The 16,211-nt window shown below is 35.7% G+C and overlaps 1 protein-coding gene across 1 annotated transcript in view; it reads right to left on the bottom strand.

Moving 5' to 3' along the window:
* CCDC146 (coiled-coil domain containing 146) overlaps positions 1–16,211 on the bottom strand; it is a 66,709-nt gene that overhangs the window by 9,544 nt on the left and 40,954 nt on the right. Inside the window, 11 exon segments of the mRNA XM_055807673.1 lie at positions 1,710–1,938; positions 2,568–2,792; positions 5,185–5,349; positions 5,463–5,551; positions 6,932–7,102; positions 8,296–8,391; positions 11,646–11,832; positions 12,759–12,986; positions 14,332–14,405; positions 15,028–15,204; positions 15,747–15,804. Of these exon segments, the coding sequence (XP_055663648.1) occupies positions 1,710–1,938; positions 2,568–2,792; positions 5,185–5,349; positions 5,463–5,551; positions 6,932–7,102; positions 8,296–8,391; positions 11,646–11,832; positions 12,759–12,986; positions 14,332–14,405; positions 15,028–15,204; positions 15,747–15,804 (1,699 nt within the window).

The following is a 16,211-nucleotide window of genomic DNA, read 5'->3' as shown; positions in this document are numbered from 1 at the left end:
ACAAGGAAAAGGCTGAGGTACCTAATGCTTCTTTGCCTCAGTTTAATACCAAGACCAGTTACCTTCAGGTTACTCAGCCCCCTGAGCTGGAAGACAGGGATGACGAGGAGCAGAATGAGGTCCCCACAGCCCAGGACAGGAAGGAACTTGGTCAGTGACCTGCTGCTCCACTTGGACACACACAAGTCTATGGGGCTGAACAGGATCTACCCGAGGGCACTGAGGGAGCTGGGGGAGGGGCTCGCCAAGCTGCTCTCCATCATTTACCAACAGCCCCAGCTAACTGGGGAGGTCCCAGCAGACCGGAGGTTAGCCAGTGTGACACCCATCTACAGGAGGGGCAGGAAGAAGGATCCAGGGAACCACAGGCCTGCCAGCCTGACCTCAGTGCCAGGAAGGTTATGGAGCAGAACATCCCGAGTGCCACCACGTGCCACATGCAGGGCAGCTGGGGGATCAGGCCCATCCAGTGTGGGTTTTTGAAAGGCAGGTCCTGCTTGACAAACCTGATCTCTGTCTATGACAAGGTGACCTGCCTAGTGGATGAGGCAGAGGTTGTGGGTGTTGTCTACCTGGACCTTAGTCAATATTGCAAAAAGATTTAAGGCACCTGTAACAATAGCCTCCCTGTAATGGTGATTTTAGGCTCCACCTGAACCATCATCTGAATGAGGAAGTTTTATGAATGCAGAACAGAAGAATTTTCATGATTGACACTGTCAGTTCACAGAAATCATCTGCATTTTGTTAGTCTATTTGCCCCATTCTAAATCTTACCTGAAGACATCTTTTTTATTTCCCCCCCCCTAGTTTATCCTCTTTTTTTTTTTTTTTCTCTCCATACTGCCTCTGCTCATTTAGATCTGTAGTAGCACTGTAAAGTTCTTTGGGGTATGGTTTGCAAAAGGTATTGTACATTTTATTCTTTTAGTGAAGCATACAATTTCTTTAAAAGGTCAGAAGAAACAGGACAGTGCAAGCACTATTTAAGTCACAGTTTCTATCAATGCAATTATGAAAGGCAATGGTACACCCTAATTTACGATTTTGTGCAGGCACTGACAAAATATGTATGGAAAAAATTACCATCTAGAGATAAGGTCATAAGTAAATGAGCCATTTCAGAAAGCAAGGAAAGAATGTTCCAAACGCTGCAGTTTGTTAGTTGTTTAATGTCATTTTGTAACTAGAACTAAAACTTACACTGTTTTTGTGGAGAAGAAAATATATGGGGATTATATCATTGTAGGCAGCAGAGTTTCTAGAGTAGGCTCAGGGTCAAGTGTGAATTGAGTTATTATTTTAGAAATTTGAAGAGCTAAGTATATCTCCTGCCCTTTCACCTACTCCCATCAACAGAGTTTTAACAAATTTTATCTACATTCCCATTTTTTCCCAATGACTCCCATTCTCCTGTTTAGTCATACTGACATTTCACGCTATGGGGTGGTTTAGCTGAGATTCCATACCCAAGAAGTGTTTTGCATGTGCATAACAAAGTGCATCAACCAGTACATATAAGCATAGAAATTCACATACCTGAAGTTAAAAACATGTATCGATGTTTGGCTAGGCAGGTTTTAATAAACTTTAATAAACTGAACTTTGTTTTAATAAAGATCCAGATGTTTTTTCCTATGAAACTACCTTAGGTTTTAAAATACAGAATAATACAAATAATACAAAAAAAAGCTTTCTTTCCCACTAACCTGTATCTGAAGTACCACCAGATGCGCATCCAGGGCATTCTTCACTGGGAGAGCCTTGAACCACAATTTAATCTGTCTCTTTTTCTCATCTTCCTTCAGCTTCAGGAATCTAATCTTTTCATCCATAACTTGCATCTCAATATCTCCATTTCTACACAACATCTCTTGCATGTTTATCTTTTCATATAAAATGCCTATTTCTTCTTCTCGATCTCTGAGCAGACGACCACTGCAATAAGCCCAAAATGAAAAGGTAAAATTTTTAACAAATTGACTCATATTCAGTGTACTCCATTCAAGAACATAACTGGTGACCTTGAAAGATTGTAATAATCTGGGAAAACGTACAAAGCTTTCACGAATATTCATTTAATATCATGACAACACTTTAAACAGGTAACAAAATAATTACAATGTGAAAATCAGGGAACAAACCATTGCAAAGGTTACTCTAGTCTCTCATATAATTTTAAAAGCTCTTCTGGCCTTCCACAGCATACATTTAAAAATGGATTAACATGATCAGGGAGCTTTACATCTGCATTTTTGTACCTTATCTGTGCATAAAGTATAAATGGAGCAGGAGGCTACAAGTTCTTAAGGTGAAGTTCAGTAGCCAAGCCACCATAATTTTTTTAATAATAGTTCTGAGGAACAAACCTTGTCACCAATGGAGAAACAACATCTGTGTAATGCAAAACAGCACTGACATCGCGGTGAGGCAGGCTGTTTAGTGAAACATTGTAGGGAGGCAGTCTTTTTAGTATTCCTAACTAGCAGTACTCATCAGCTGAAAAATATTGTTGCTTCATGAAAGTCAAAATGAAACACTACATTACATCAAATTTACATGTATACCTCTCATTTTGTTGCTGAATAGCCCTTTCACATTTTTTGCGTAGCTGCACAATTTCCTCTTCAACGAAGGTGACTGTATTGGTAAGTCTCTCAAGATCCAGACACCGTTGCTTTTTCTTTTTGTTCATCTCATGCATGATTTGTACAATTTTGCAAAAATCACTTTTGAGACTGACTGTAATTGCTACATTATTTGTGTTCTTCAGATGTTGTTTCTGCAATTTTCTTTAACATAACAGAAAGTAGGAAAGTTTTCAGTCATTTCAATTTGAAAGCAATTCCAGCAATTAAAAGCAGAGCTTAAACTAATTCCTCAAATACACAAAGGATCTTCTATGTCACTCTGCTTCCCAGAAGCATTACAAGAAGTAGAAAGACTCTCTGAGAATAGCTTCTCTCCACAAGCTCTTGCCAGCTTGAAAAGAAGTGGACTATGGCCCAAGAAAAATGCTATAAATGGAGCACTGCACTGCAGCTCTTTTCTTCTCTGCTGGGTAGCCCAAGGGGCCGTAAGAAATATGTTCAAGAGCAGAAGCATAAACTGTGATGCAAAGTCTTAATATGTAGAAATCCTTCCCTTTTATTTAAGGAGCGATATTTCAATAATTTTGTGGTTGCAATTAAAATATTTCCAGGTTTACTGTTTATAAAACAACGTACCACAATATTCACACAAGAAAGGAAATGATAATTTTCCCTGTTTGACAGACAAGAAAAAAAAATCATAATGAAAAGTTAGTGACAAGATCACATTATAGATCCTTAAAAATGAAGAACAGAACTCATTATTTCCAGCCATCTTGCTGGCCAGGAGATGAGGGTCCCTCCCTTAAAAGGCAGATTCTTGTTGCCACACGGATCATTCATTTGCTCACAACTTAAGAGTTACTGCATTTGATCTTCTTGATCAAGACTGTACTTTATCTACACTGGGAGGATATTCACGTCAATACAAAAGAGGTAGTGAAAGGAGAAGCATAGTCTCCTGTTAGAATACAGAACTGCAGATGAAATATCCTGCCTGCCCTCATGGGATCCTTCACTGAGTTGCTGAATTACTGTATACAGAGCAGTGAGCGAGCTTCTTTCTGCTTCATTTCCCCTGTGTGTCTAACACTTCTGAGTTCCACAGGGTTTACTGAATTGAATTAAACTTCTGTAAAGCAAGTTTCAGACTGAAAGCATGACAGTTTTGCAGAAATGCAATGTGGTATTAAATATTTTCTGAAAAACCTTTGCCTTATTTGGACTGATACTCTGTCCTCCAGATTGTGTAGGCTGCAGTTAAGTCAGTGATAGTAGGATGCTAAAGCCTATTACTGGGATTAAAAACACTTTCCATAGTCAAGAGAATTACTGAAAAGTCTATACCTCTTGCTAGTTTTAAATCTAGTGTTGCAGAGATGAAAATGTCTATTGGATCTGTACTGGAGTAGGGTCATCTGTGATAATTAGATATTTCTGATACATAGACAACATATAGCTGCATTCTTAGCCTTTTTTTTTTTTTCTCCTTTCATTAGTAATTGACTGGGAAGGCCTCAAAAAATTTACCACAAAATGTCAGCTTGTGCATCTTGACAAAATCACTTAAATCACTGACATTCTACTTCTTTTCTCCAGCATGACTTTGAATTCAAGCTACTCAGAGATTCACAATACACTTTGAGTGAATGTATCCTGAATGCATACTTTGGTCTGGTTGTGCAATTTTTTGACACCGAAAAAAAAACGGTTTGGGAAAATCTAATTATTTTTCAACTACTCAGCTTTGGCTGTGCTGTTTTGCACACACAGTTAACTATTCACTATCTTACTACTTTCCCAACTACTGATTTCAGAGACATTGTCATTCTGTCTGTATTGCAGAACATCATCACTAGGATGACGAGATGGCAAAAAGATACCTCCACTACATCATGGTCTAGGGAAAAATAGTCACGAGCACCAACTGTTCTGCCTCATCCTCTTTTGTTGTGAATGTAACCTTTCGTTTTGACTAGGATTGCCTGGAAATTGAAAACATTCTTTGTTTTATCTGAAATAAATGTTATGCAATAAACTTCAGTTTGAGTTTGAACCAAGAACCCACTTTGTTCTAATTCAATAATTAGCTGCATTACTAGCTAGCGAATCACTTAATAGTACCATGCACCAGTCCATTGTGGAATCATATATGCATTGGACTTCTTTTTTTCCTAAGGATAGCAACTATGAGTACAACAGTGGTGTTCATATGGAATGAAACAGCATGATAATGCATATGCTAGAGGCTCGAGAACTGTGATACAAAGGAAATGCAATGACAATTTATCCCTTCAAAGGATGGGAAAGTGAGGGAGTAGCCAGACAAACTTCAGAAATGCTTTGTGCCATGCAGTGATGCCCAATATATATAATAATTATATATATATATAAAATAAATAAAAAAGGGGATAAAAAATCGGAACAGATTATGTAAGGTTGTTGCTAAATGTCTTTCTTTGAATCAGGTTTTAAAAATCAGGATAACTATCAAGGATGATATAGGCATAGTTGAAGTTGGACTAGAATCTCTTAAAATGCTTTCTAATCTTACATTTCTATAATTGTAATTTACAGCTTACTTAAAACTCACCTTTCCTTGGTTAAAACAGTATTCCGTAAATTTTTAATTTCATTTCCTTGCAATTTTACCTGGGTTTTAATTTCACTTGCTTTCTGCTGAGCGGTGTGCACCAAGTTTATACATTTATTCCTTTCATTTTGGATAACATCATACATTTTAGCAAATCCTTGGAGTCTGGAGAAATTACAAGTGTGAAAGAAATGATTATTAGAATCTTATGCGTACATTACTTGGATAAAAATTGCTTTAAAAGACATTTTTCAGCTAATGTATTGTTATTTTCTTACCAGTTTTTGATTTCTGTTTTCCTCTTTACATACTTTCTTATTTCAAGATCCTTTCTTTTCATTTCTTTAATAATATTTTGGAGTTGTATCTGAAATTTAAATAGAATTCAGTGAGCACTTTAGATATATCAAAGAATCTTCAAAGAAATGACTCAGAGCAGCTATTCCTCTTAGACAAGCAAAAGACAGTGAGGTGAGATTATTCTAAGAACTTTAATTATAATGAAATGCTTTTATCGTAACAACACTGAAGAACAGAGTTTTTCTACATATATTAAGCTTACAATGACTTATTAATATGGATAATTTGATGCTGCATCTTAAAATGTTTAGTCCCTTGTATCTGGAGTTCTATTGTTTCTATTAAACAGCCTCTCAGTTCCATCACCATATAATTATTTGGTATATGCTCCACTGAAATTGTACCTTTTCAAATAAAATTTCTTTTTAACTCTTTTCTGGCTTTCCAGAAATCATTGATGATTTGTTTTTCATTTTTCATTGACTGAGTAGAATGGTACAGTTATATTCTTTTAGGGCTCTGGATTTTCTCATTTCAGTTGTGTTCAGTCCTTACTAGCCTGTCATTAACCTTCAATGGACTGGCATTTTCTCACCTCCCACTGGTATCAGGAGGAGGAGACTGGTATTAGAAAAAGCTGGCAGATGTTAGGTTGCAACTCTGGACATACTTTTGTGTTCACCAATTTATATTGTTGGGGTTTTTTATCTGTTTATGGGCTGATTTTTATTGAAGGTACAAAGCCTGACATGTTTCTTTGTTTTATTTTTATAGACAGTCAAAGATTCCCAGCGTGCTAGAAGGGTAGCTTAACTGATGTATTTGAATACAGACATACATTGAGGAAGCATAGTTTGTTCCTATACAGTAACTTGGCATTTAGTATATACTGTGCGACATTACAGCACATAAATGATATTATAACACCAGCAAAATGCAGGCAGCAAACACATGAACTAGTCAGTAGGAAGTTTTCTTTCCCTTTTTTTCAAACTAATGTAATGATTTATGCCTTGAAATATAACAGGAAAATAAAACCTGCTGCTTCTCCTTGGAATGAGTAGCAGTTCTGTTTATCTTCTAATCTTCTAATAATTTGTAAAATAAAACACGCAGTTGTACTTCCAAGAATCTCAATTGAGGCTGTCTACTTTTCTGCCTCTTTTTTCCAAAATTGTTCATTTTATTCCATAGGCTTGAAAGAAAATATGCTTTGAAAGAAAATACCATGTTTCAACTAGGGCATGATATTTTAATATACTGTTGCACTGCACCATAAATTAGCAATAAAACACCACAGTACCGTCACCTTCCTGTGTTGTGATGGAACTTCAAAGAACAATAGGGAATCAGAGCCTATAAGGCTCCCCTCATCAGTAATTTAATTTCTCCCTGTACCAGCTTTTACTTTAGAACAGTATTTCATTCGTATGAGATCATTTTTTACCTGGGCCTTCTGAACATCCCTAGATTTCTGTTCCCTCTCTTCAACTTTGAGCCAAGTCAGATGTGCAAGTCTGGATAATTCATTTCTGCATTTTTCCTGCTCTTTGAAAAGCCAGCCTTCTTCAGCAATGTATTCTTCTAACATGCGGGCATCCATAGCTGACATACTTTTCTAAAGAATGATGCATCAGCGTTGGCAAACCCAAAGTTGGAAATACTTTGGGTTTATCTGTAAACATATATACAGGATACATGGATTAAAAAAAAAAATAAAAATATTGCTTTAAAATACCAGCTGAAACACCATGCACAATTGCACAATCCCTGTAATATGTCAAAATATTTTATCATCTAGAACTTCTGTTCCTCAGACTAGCACGTCTTTCAGCTATTGCCCATTGGGTAGAACGGTTCCTTATGGCCATATCATCTTTAAGTAATATTACTTATTTCAGTCAGGTCTTGACATGGCCATGCTACACAATGGAAGTAGTCAATGTCCAGCTGAGCCTTGACATTAAGAGTCCAACTGTAAACATTTAAAACACAGCACAGAATCTAGATGCCTGGAGTTGTTGCAGATGCAGTCAATAGTCAGTGAACTCTTACAGAGCTGTTTGTTCTACCCAGTGTAGGCTGAGCTACTTAGCAGGAGGTGAACAGAGGGCTTCCTAGGTTCCACTGACCACCTGGCTAGATTGTTATTCACTACTGTGGCACAGTGACATGTAGATCCCAAATATATAAGTATTCAAACACAGACTGTATCCCACCTGATAATGCTAACGAATTCAAAGACAGCACAAAAAGAAAATGGATATAAAGATAAGAAGATAAGGGGGTATGATCTTAAGAAGAAGGTATGTCTGAAATACATTGCTTCTTACAAAGTCATTTATATAGTGGCAAGTGCTAATACTCTCATAATTGAGACGTCTGCACTTCCACATTATATATAGCTGTGCTGAGTATAGACAGACACCCACAAATGAAAAAAACGTGAAGATGAAGGATTGTAATGTACAAATGCTGAACTGTCCTTGTTTCAACAAGACAATGTGCCATATCCAAAGGAAATGTATACCCATCATACTTCTAGCTGTAACATCATTAATGATATTCAGACTTAACCTAGAAAGTAAATTTGCTTTCTACCCTCCAATATGTGACCACTAACACCAAAAGATGTTTTTTAAATATGACAAACGAGTAGTTATTAAAATCAAACAAATACTATTGCGTGTTTTCTCACCAGAAAGCTGCAGCTAGAAACTCCCACAATTTTTTCTTGACACAGACCCTTTATTCTCATGATCAAAACCCAACTATTATAGTGAAAAAGTGTGAGAAAGCAGAACTCAGCACCTGTTCAGCTAAACTTCTCTTGGTCATTTCAATTTCCTTCTGCAGTTCTCGTCGTCTTTCTAATAATACTCCCTTACTTTTAGAGATAGCTTCTGCCTAGAAAAATAAACCAAGCACAGTGAGTGATGCAAACAAAAGATGTGGAAAATGTAAACTGCAGATAATCTTATTTGAAGTAGTTACACAAATTAAGAAATGGTTTTTCTGTCTTGTTACAATAGCTAGTCCAAGAGTTCTTTGTTGAGCAGAGCTGCTCAGCAACATAACCAAGTTTCTGAAATTTTTCTTTTAAGAATTTAACTACAAACATTAAACTTCACAAAGCCCAGTTTAAGTACAGAATTTATAAGGGTTATTTTTTTCCGCAACTAAACTGTCATTAAAAAAGCAAAAATCACAGAATAAAGATGTAATTTCTAAATTCACAGAGGATTTTCTGAGTGATATTCTGACCTACTGAAGGAAAAAAAATAGATCTACCACTGATTTTAATACAGTCTGTATTTCACATCTGTGTAGATATCATATTTTTTGCTTTTCATTATTAAAGTAGGATTTTCCTGTTTCCTCAGTCAAAAAGAAAGTCAAAACTAACACCACAAACAGGTACTATTTTTTCTTGTACATTATGGGAAAATTTATTCAAACATTTAAAAATGAAGCATGTGAAGGAAGACGCATTAGAAACTGTCTTCCGACTAAAATACATCTGAACAATCCCACTACAACTACTTGCATGATACAACTTACAAGGCAACAGGTTCTTTTGGCCTCACAGTGCCTAACTTCACTTAAAAATTCTTTATGTTTATAAGAAAAAAAAAGGAAGAAATACAGCAGGCTAACTATGCAGGCGTATGTTGCCTGTCTGTAATTGCAAATCTGTAATTCATACAGGTGGGGAAAAAATGACACTGACCAACAAATCTGGAATCTATTTAAAGACGCTGCACATAACCCTGGGGTATCTTTCTTAGATCTCAACCAGATGTCAGAGTCCAAAACACTATACCTCAATACAGATAATGAGATGTTTTGCACTTACGGTTTTCACTTCTGTGATCATATTATAAAATCAGATGTTGTTCACTTGTATTAAGGGAAAGGGAAACGAGGCACAGTAAAGGAGTTACTTTGGTTTCCACTGCCAACTCTGAGATCTGTTTTGGCGTACACTTGCTAAAAAGTCAATAAAACCTATTCTAAGCAAGTTACTTTCACCCTTGTGGAGGGAGCAAACACAACTGTCCTGTGGAGCATGCATTCTGCTGTGTAAAAAGCTGTAGTGTCTGTAAGTAAGCATTTCCACATTTTCAAGGTGGGATTCTAAAGATGCCATCAAGTTCTTGAGTCTCAAATTAGAAAGCTCACATAAACATCTTTAATCCATTAAGGACTTTTGTTCACATAAGACGTGACTAAACTTAGGCACTTTTGGCTGTCTGCATTGGCTTGCCCAAGGCGGCACACGTGGAGAGGAACAGCAGTTCTGCTCTGAGCTGATGACAGCCGAACCGGCCAATTCTCTTTCACACAGAATGTTGGTGTTTAGCAACAGCTGACCTTTCACAACTTACTAAGAAGAAAAACACATTTGAAGGAAGTGTCCCTGTAATTTCCTTATTCTATAAACCAGTCATTCTGCACTTAGCACGTGACTTCAAGTGAGAGAAATTCGGGGAAGTACATTGATTTCACTTGGAATCACAATGCATAAATACAAATCTGGCTTTTTAAGTAGTTAAAGGAACTACTTAGTTCATTTAGTTAAGTGCGTTAGCATGTGGGAATTCTTTGCAATGCAACTTCATCTTTAAGGGTCTCGTTACAGGTCTCATCCTTTCACAGTGTGAAGGGGCTGGGTTGGGTTGGGTTTGGATCTCACCCAGGACTGTGAACTCTAACGCAGCCGTTGGTGCATTATGGCATTTGATTTTAGTATTACGTATTTTTGAACAACTGTGGTTCTCCCTCCAGGAATATTTCTTTAATAGAAACACAGGAAAAAAATACCATTTCCCAGATTCTCTTAGCTGATATTGAGCAGAAACTCAGTATGAGCTTTAAGATCAAAGTCTGGAATACGAGTCAGCCCTTTAATCAATATTTCAGAAAATCAAATGTAAAACTTTTTTATACAGTTACAGAGCTTTCCTCCCTCCTCCCAGGTGGGCTTATATTACTAGGTAATTAACACATATGTAAATTCAGGAGGAATTTCAGGGGAGACCGAAAAAAATGTATTATTTAATAATATTAAATATTATTGAGTAATGTTTAGAGTTGATTAAATAGCAAAGCTAAGTATCCATAACTTTTGATATCATACAGTTATTCTAAAAAAGTTTCCAGTGATGTAAATAAGACTTTTTTTTCTGCCCCAAATTGCTTAGAGGGACCAAGAAAAAATTCAAGAACACTCTGTCAAAGGAGGAAACATCAAGTCCTGTGGAAAAATATTCACCTCACTAAGCAAGACCAATTTTACAAGACTGACTTAAAATTTAGACTAAGTAAGGAGCTAGTATAGGAGAAAAGCTTAAGAAAGACAGAATGGAAGAACCAGTGATGAGAGGAAAAGAATATGAAAAAGTTATAGACAAAGTAAATTTTTAAGAAAGAATTGGACAATAAAAGAAGGAAATCCTTTGCATAGACAAGTAGAATGAGACTGCCCTTTAAAATTGACGCAGTAGAAGGCACGAATAAAACAGAAAAGAGTGAATCAGTATGGGAAAAGGAATGGGTGAAACACTACTGCAGGGAGGAAATGAGGAAGGTGAAAAGTGAGTGGAAACAAAGAGAACACAGGGAATTATTTCATATTATTTAATACCAAACTTTATGTGGTGCCTGTTTCCTGTCCCCTGGAATAATGTTAAATAGCTTATAGATTATTTACAATAATGTACAAACAATCTTCAAATTTAAAATATTATTTATCTTCTCATCATTTGGGAGCCAGGGAGTACTTGGCTCTGTTTTTCTGATACAAATTTCTTTGATGCCAATGGGCAAGTCACTATATTATTTTGCTCATAAATGACAATTCCACAGGACTTTAAAGGAAGACATGACTCACAGTGCCAATATAATCTCCCAGTTCTCCTTCATAGGGTGCTCCCACCTAAAATTCATTTCTTAAGAATAGTCCAAATATACCTTGATGCAGTATTTTTATTACAGCCAGAACACCTAGAGGTTTCTTTGTTAGTTGTAGCAACACTTGACACTTCCATGTACACAAGACTTAAAACAGTCTTCTCCCCTTCCAAATTTTAGGAACAGTTGAAAGATTTCATAGACAGATTTCTTACGAGAAAATTTAGAATCAATGCATTCATACATACCTCTAATTTCAGTCTTTTATGCTGTGACTTATCTTGTTCCAAGGAATCATTAATCACATTCAGTTGCAACTCCATCTTTTTTAGATTTCTCAGTTCTCTATCTTTCTGTGTTTGCTTGTGAATGAGAATATCATGTTGCTTTATTTTCTCCAAGACACATTTATGTAAATTATCTTCCAGAGCTTCTCTATATAGATAGACACAGAATTTTAGAAACAGGTGACTTGTCCCAGACACATATGCAAACAGGCATGATCATTTTCATGGGTTTAGAGTACTGCATCATTAAAGGCTGAGCAGTAAGATAAACTCATAAACTACTGACACAAATTACCTAAAAAAGTAGCATTTTTATAACTTCAATTAGTGATAATCCTAATTATGTCAATGAGGTCTCACAATCTGTTCCAAATATGCTAAAAATTCCCAAGAAACTCTTACTTAGAAGAAGAAAACAGATGTTTTAGTATGAAGGAATATTTACATTTGCTTCACTCAAACTTTTCAAAGTGCCACTATCCTGTAACTCCAAACTTTAAAGGCAAAAGCATTGTTGCTGAGCGTATATTACAACTATATACCTTCCTCTGCAAAGAAGGAATCATTTGAAGCTTGAAATCAACCTAACAGTTTATTTTACTTTACCAAATATATATAAATTCATAATACAAGGGAATATTAAAGAGAAGAGTAACCAGTTCCCACTGAAATTCAGGAGTATATGGGTGCACAAATCTATGATTCTTATTTGAAAATGAAAACACTGACATATTTTTTTCTTGTTCAATTTACTTTCTGTGGGTTACACAGAAAAAAATATATTTTCACTGGAGAGAGAAACACACTAAAAGATTTCCCTTTCAGAGAAAAATCCAGTTTCACTCTCCCAGGATTTTATCAAATGCTTATGCTTTTTGATGTTCTTCTTCAAGCCAGATCCTAGATTCCAGTAGTTTATATAAACATTTCTGAAGTAAAAAATAAGCCTGGTAATTTCTAGTCTGCACTGGTTGCAGCATAAAACTTGAAAACATAAGCAATACAGCAGAAAAGAGAAACAGACCTTTGAGAACATTGTTCACTCATACTACATGGCTTACATCTACCACTAACCTGTCTGACAGGACCACTGATGCCTTCTCTCTGCTAATTTCTAGCAACTTTGTCAAAGTAATACATTCTCTTTCTTTGCTTTCTAGCAAAATTTGTTTCCCATGCAATTCCTTCATTACATCTTGTCTTTCTTGCAAAATTTCCTCAGTCCTTTTTTCAATGGCTTTCAGGGTATCACCCAACTCTTCTATTTGGTCATTAAGGGCTTCTTTCTTCTTCTCAGCATCACTGTGGATATATTTTAACAAAACAGTAGGGGTTAACACTTCCACATGCATATTTAAATGGCAAAATATAAGTTGTAAGTTTTCATAGACACCCGAAATCCTTTCAACACCGCAACTATCCACATTACACGTTTGAAAGCAGACTACAAACAGTGAAAATCTTCAAATGCCAGTACAGTTCAACAATACAATTACAGATAGTCACGGGACTAACAGGGAGTTTAGAACCATGACAGTCCTAAAAAGAGTTCCAGAAAACTGATTTCTGTCAACATTACTAGGTACATGCATGTGACACTTCTAAATACTATTCCCAAGACTGGAAACACTGGTTACTTCATTCTGTAATGTGACACAAGTATAAAGAGCCATTTAAATATTTCATTAATAGCAATCTACACAATGTACTAGCTTTTTTTTAACTGCTTCTCTGTAACACTATAGGAAAAAACTTGTTGTATTTATTAATGGCAGAGTTGCATTAAGGAGAGTAGTGAGGAAAATGTAGAGGAAAACTATTACACAAGTTTTAAAACTGAGAAATTTAACACAGTAAAAGAACTTCTATATTACAAATAGGGACTGTAAGCAGGAGACACAAACTTCAGTGTAACCCTGTGCCTGAGCAGGGTACAAAAAACATCCTTTATCTGGATGGCAATTGGACTGCTGGGATCTGTGAGTGACCTGGCTGAAACTCCATAGTGCTAATTAGATTTTACACATACAGAAACCAGTACATGTCATGCTCCAGGGGAGAAAAAACCTCAGCTCCACAAAAGAGAAAAAGAAAAGGCTGGCTACTGGCTTACATTTTCCCTGTTGAAATATTAGAGACCAGAATTCACACCAGCAGCTTACAGCAAAGCACCTCTGACTACAGAACTGATACAGAAGTACCAAGGGAGAATGATGATTTAGCTCAGGCCAGACTGTTAGCAGCGAAAGCTGCTAGTTTCACTGAGGCCAACAGAGATAAGCTAATATACAGTCACTGAGGACTAGAAACTGTAAAAAAGCCTAATTGCTAGATTACACGGTACATTATTTTCCATTAAAAATCTACTAAGTAGATCCGAGGTATAGTAATGTAGAACAGTAAGATGGTTAAGCAATTTGCGACCAAGCTTTTTTCTAAATTTTTCTTTGTTGTACTTAAATTTACAATGTTCATTGCATATGCTGTATTTTTCAGCACAGTGCATGGATTTTAAGTGGATTATAGATTCTTTTTTAAATGCTGATCCTAATTTTAATCAACGACTATACTCAATCATCTCTGTAATAAATGAAAGGAAGTCATACATATGTATTTATGTATACGTAATTATTTATTAAAAGCATACATTTTTTTCTGATTAATTTCCTCAGTTTCTTTTCCAAGTAGTGCTGGAACACCAAGGATCTCAACTAGCTCATCCTAGTGACAAAACAGAAAAGTTAGATTAATAGCCTCAAAATCTGATGTGATTTCATAGAAGTAATATTCCCCTAGAACTGCTGTGAAAATGGGCAGGAAAAATATTTTTATTTATTTGAGATTTTCATAGGGAACCGTAGCTGCTAATTTTGAAACTAAACACTGATGTTTACAATTTTAATATGTCTGCAAAATAAAAATTATGCTTGAATGTTATGAATACATCTGATTATCTTATCTATATCATAGAAAGGAAAGCAGCAAAGATCTGGGTATGTTTTTTAATTCTCAGGATAAATCTGTATTAACTTGGATCTGAGCATATGTTAGAGAAGCCTACAATAACACAACATAGAAAACATGTCATTACGGAAATAATTTTTTAATCAAAAGCATAACTATTATTTCCTAAAGGAGTAATAATGGATATAGCACAGCAGCATGTTTCATGCCTATTGAAAAATTATGTAATATATAATGTAACACCATGTAATGAATCTGGAATGACAACCAACACACAGAAGATTCATCGTTTCCTTGGACAAACATGTACCCATATACACATACGTGCACAAACATACACACACAGAGATGTATATACACACAGTTAATTTTGTGTTACTTTTAAATTAGCCTGCTTCTCCAGAAGCTTTTTCATTTCTGTCTCATCTATTAACATCACCTTTTGCTTGGATGAAACTTCTTCCTTTATTGCATTAATTTCTGCTTTCCTTTGGATTACTTCTTTGCAAAGCTCATCACAATTTTCTTTCAACTCTTTAATTTTCTTATCTGCTTCCTTTAAAAATGAAGTTAAAGATCAGATTAGTTTTATTTTCCCTTTCATATTTTGCAGGTTTGTGATATTACAGAACCATTAATACTGAATGATGATAACACTGTTTACAACAAGGTATGAAATAAAATTTTCTATCAGATGTGTGTTTCTTCTATCAGTAACCAGCAGAATTTTATTGCCAACAAATCCACATATATTCATCAGGATTTATGACTGCAAATGTATTTCCTATACTCACATCCTAGAACCAAAAACCTGCAGCAATCTTTACATGCAGTATCCATTTGCTGAGTATAGTAAAAAAATTTCTCGAGTAAACTTAAGAAAATCCAGACCTTTTCTGAATCAGTTATTCATTGCTTGCCCTAGAGTTATCAAACCTGAACAATGCCTCTCCTATAAAATCTACCTCTTGATTTTTCTATGTATTCCAGATTTTAAATAAACTTTAGAGCTACACACTGTGAAAACATTTTCATTGCTATTTTTATATGTTAGCTGACAGAACATAAACCATGGCTTTTCTCATGTTTTGTACTTACCCTTTTTTTTTGAATTCTTTCATATTCATTTTCCAGAAGCCTTTTTTCTTCTTGCAAACTACAAGAAAATCAAACCAGCACTAAAATATTAGCAATATAATAGATATTACTATAATGCAGTAAATGGTTAGAAAGTACAGAAGCCTATCACGTGTTAAGACTAAAATGTATGGTGAATTTTCATCAGGGACAATCAAAAAGTGTCCAGATTTAAAGGAAGATTGATGACCGGTAACTGGAAGTCATGAAAGACAGGTTGTACACATATGGAGGCTTTTTCTACAGTGCACACACCCACACTTTTGAACCCGATTCCTCTTAGTCTTACCACGTCCTGCAAGGATGCATTTATGCCTCATTCACCCTTGTCTTTACACTAGCAGAGTATAACAGGTCAGATGGCACCCTACACCCACAGTTCCTCCCAACCTCAGAAAACAAAATTTTAACATGGAAATGAGGCAA

The sequence above is a fragment of the Falco peregrinus genome, chromosome 6 (assembly GCF_023634155.1).
Source record: "Falco peregrinus isolate bFalPer1 chromosome 6, bFalPer1.pri, whole genome shotgun sequence".
In the NCBI taxonomy this organism is placed as follows: domain Eukaryota; kingdom Metazoa; phylum Chordata; class Aves; order Falconiformes; family Falconidae; genus Falco; species Falco peregrinus.
The sequence above is the reverse complement of the archived record's forward strand: the minus strand, read 5'-3'. Positions and strand labels throughout refer to the sequence as shown.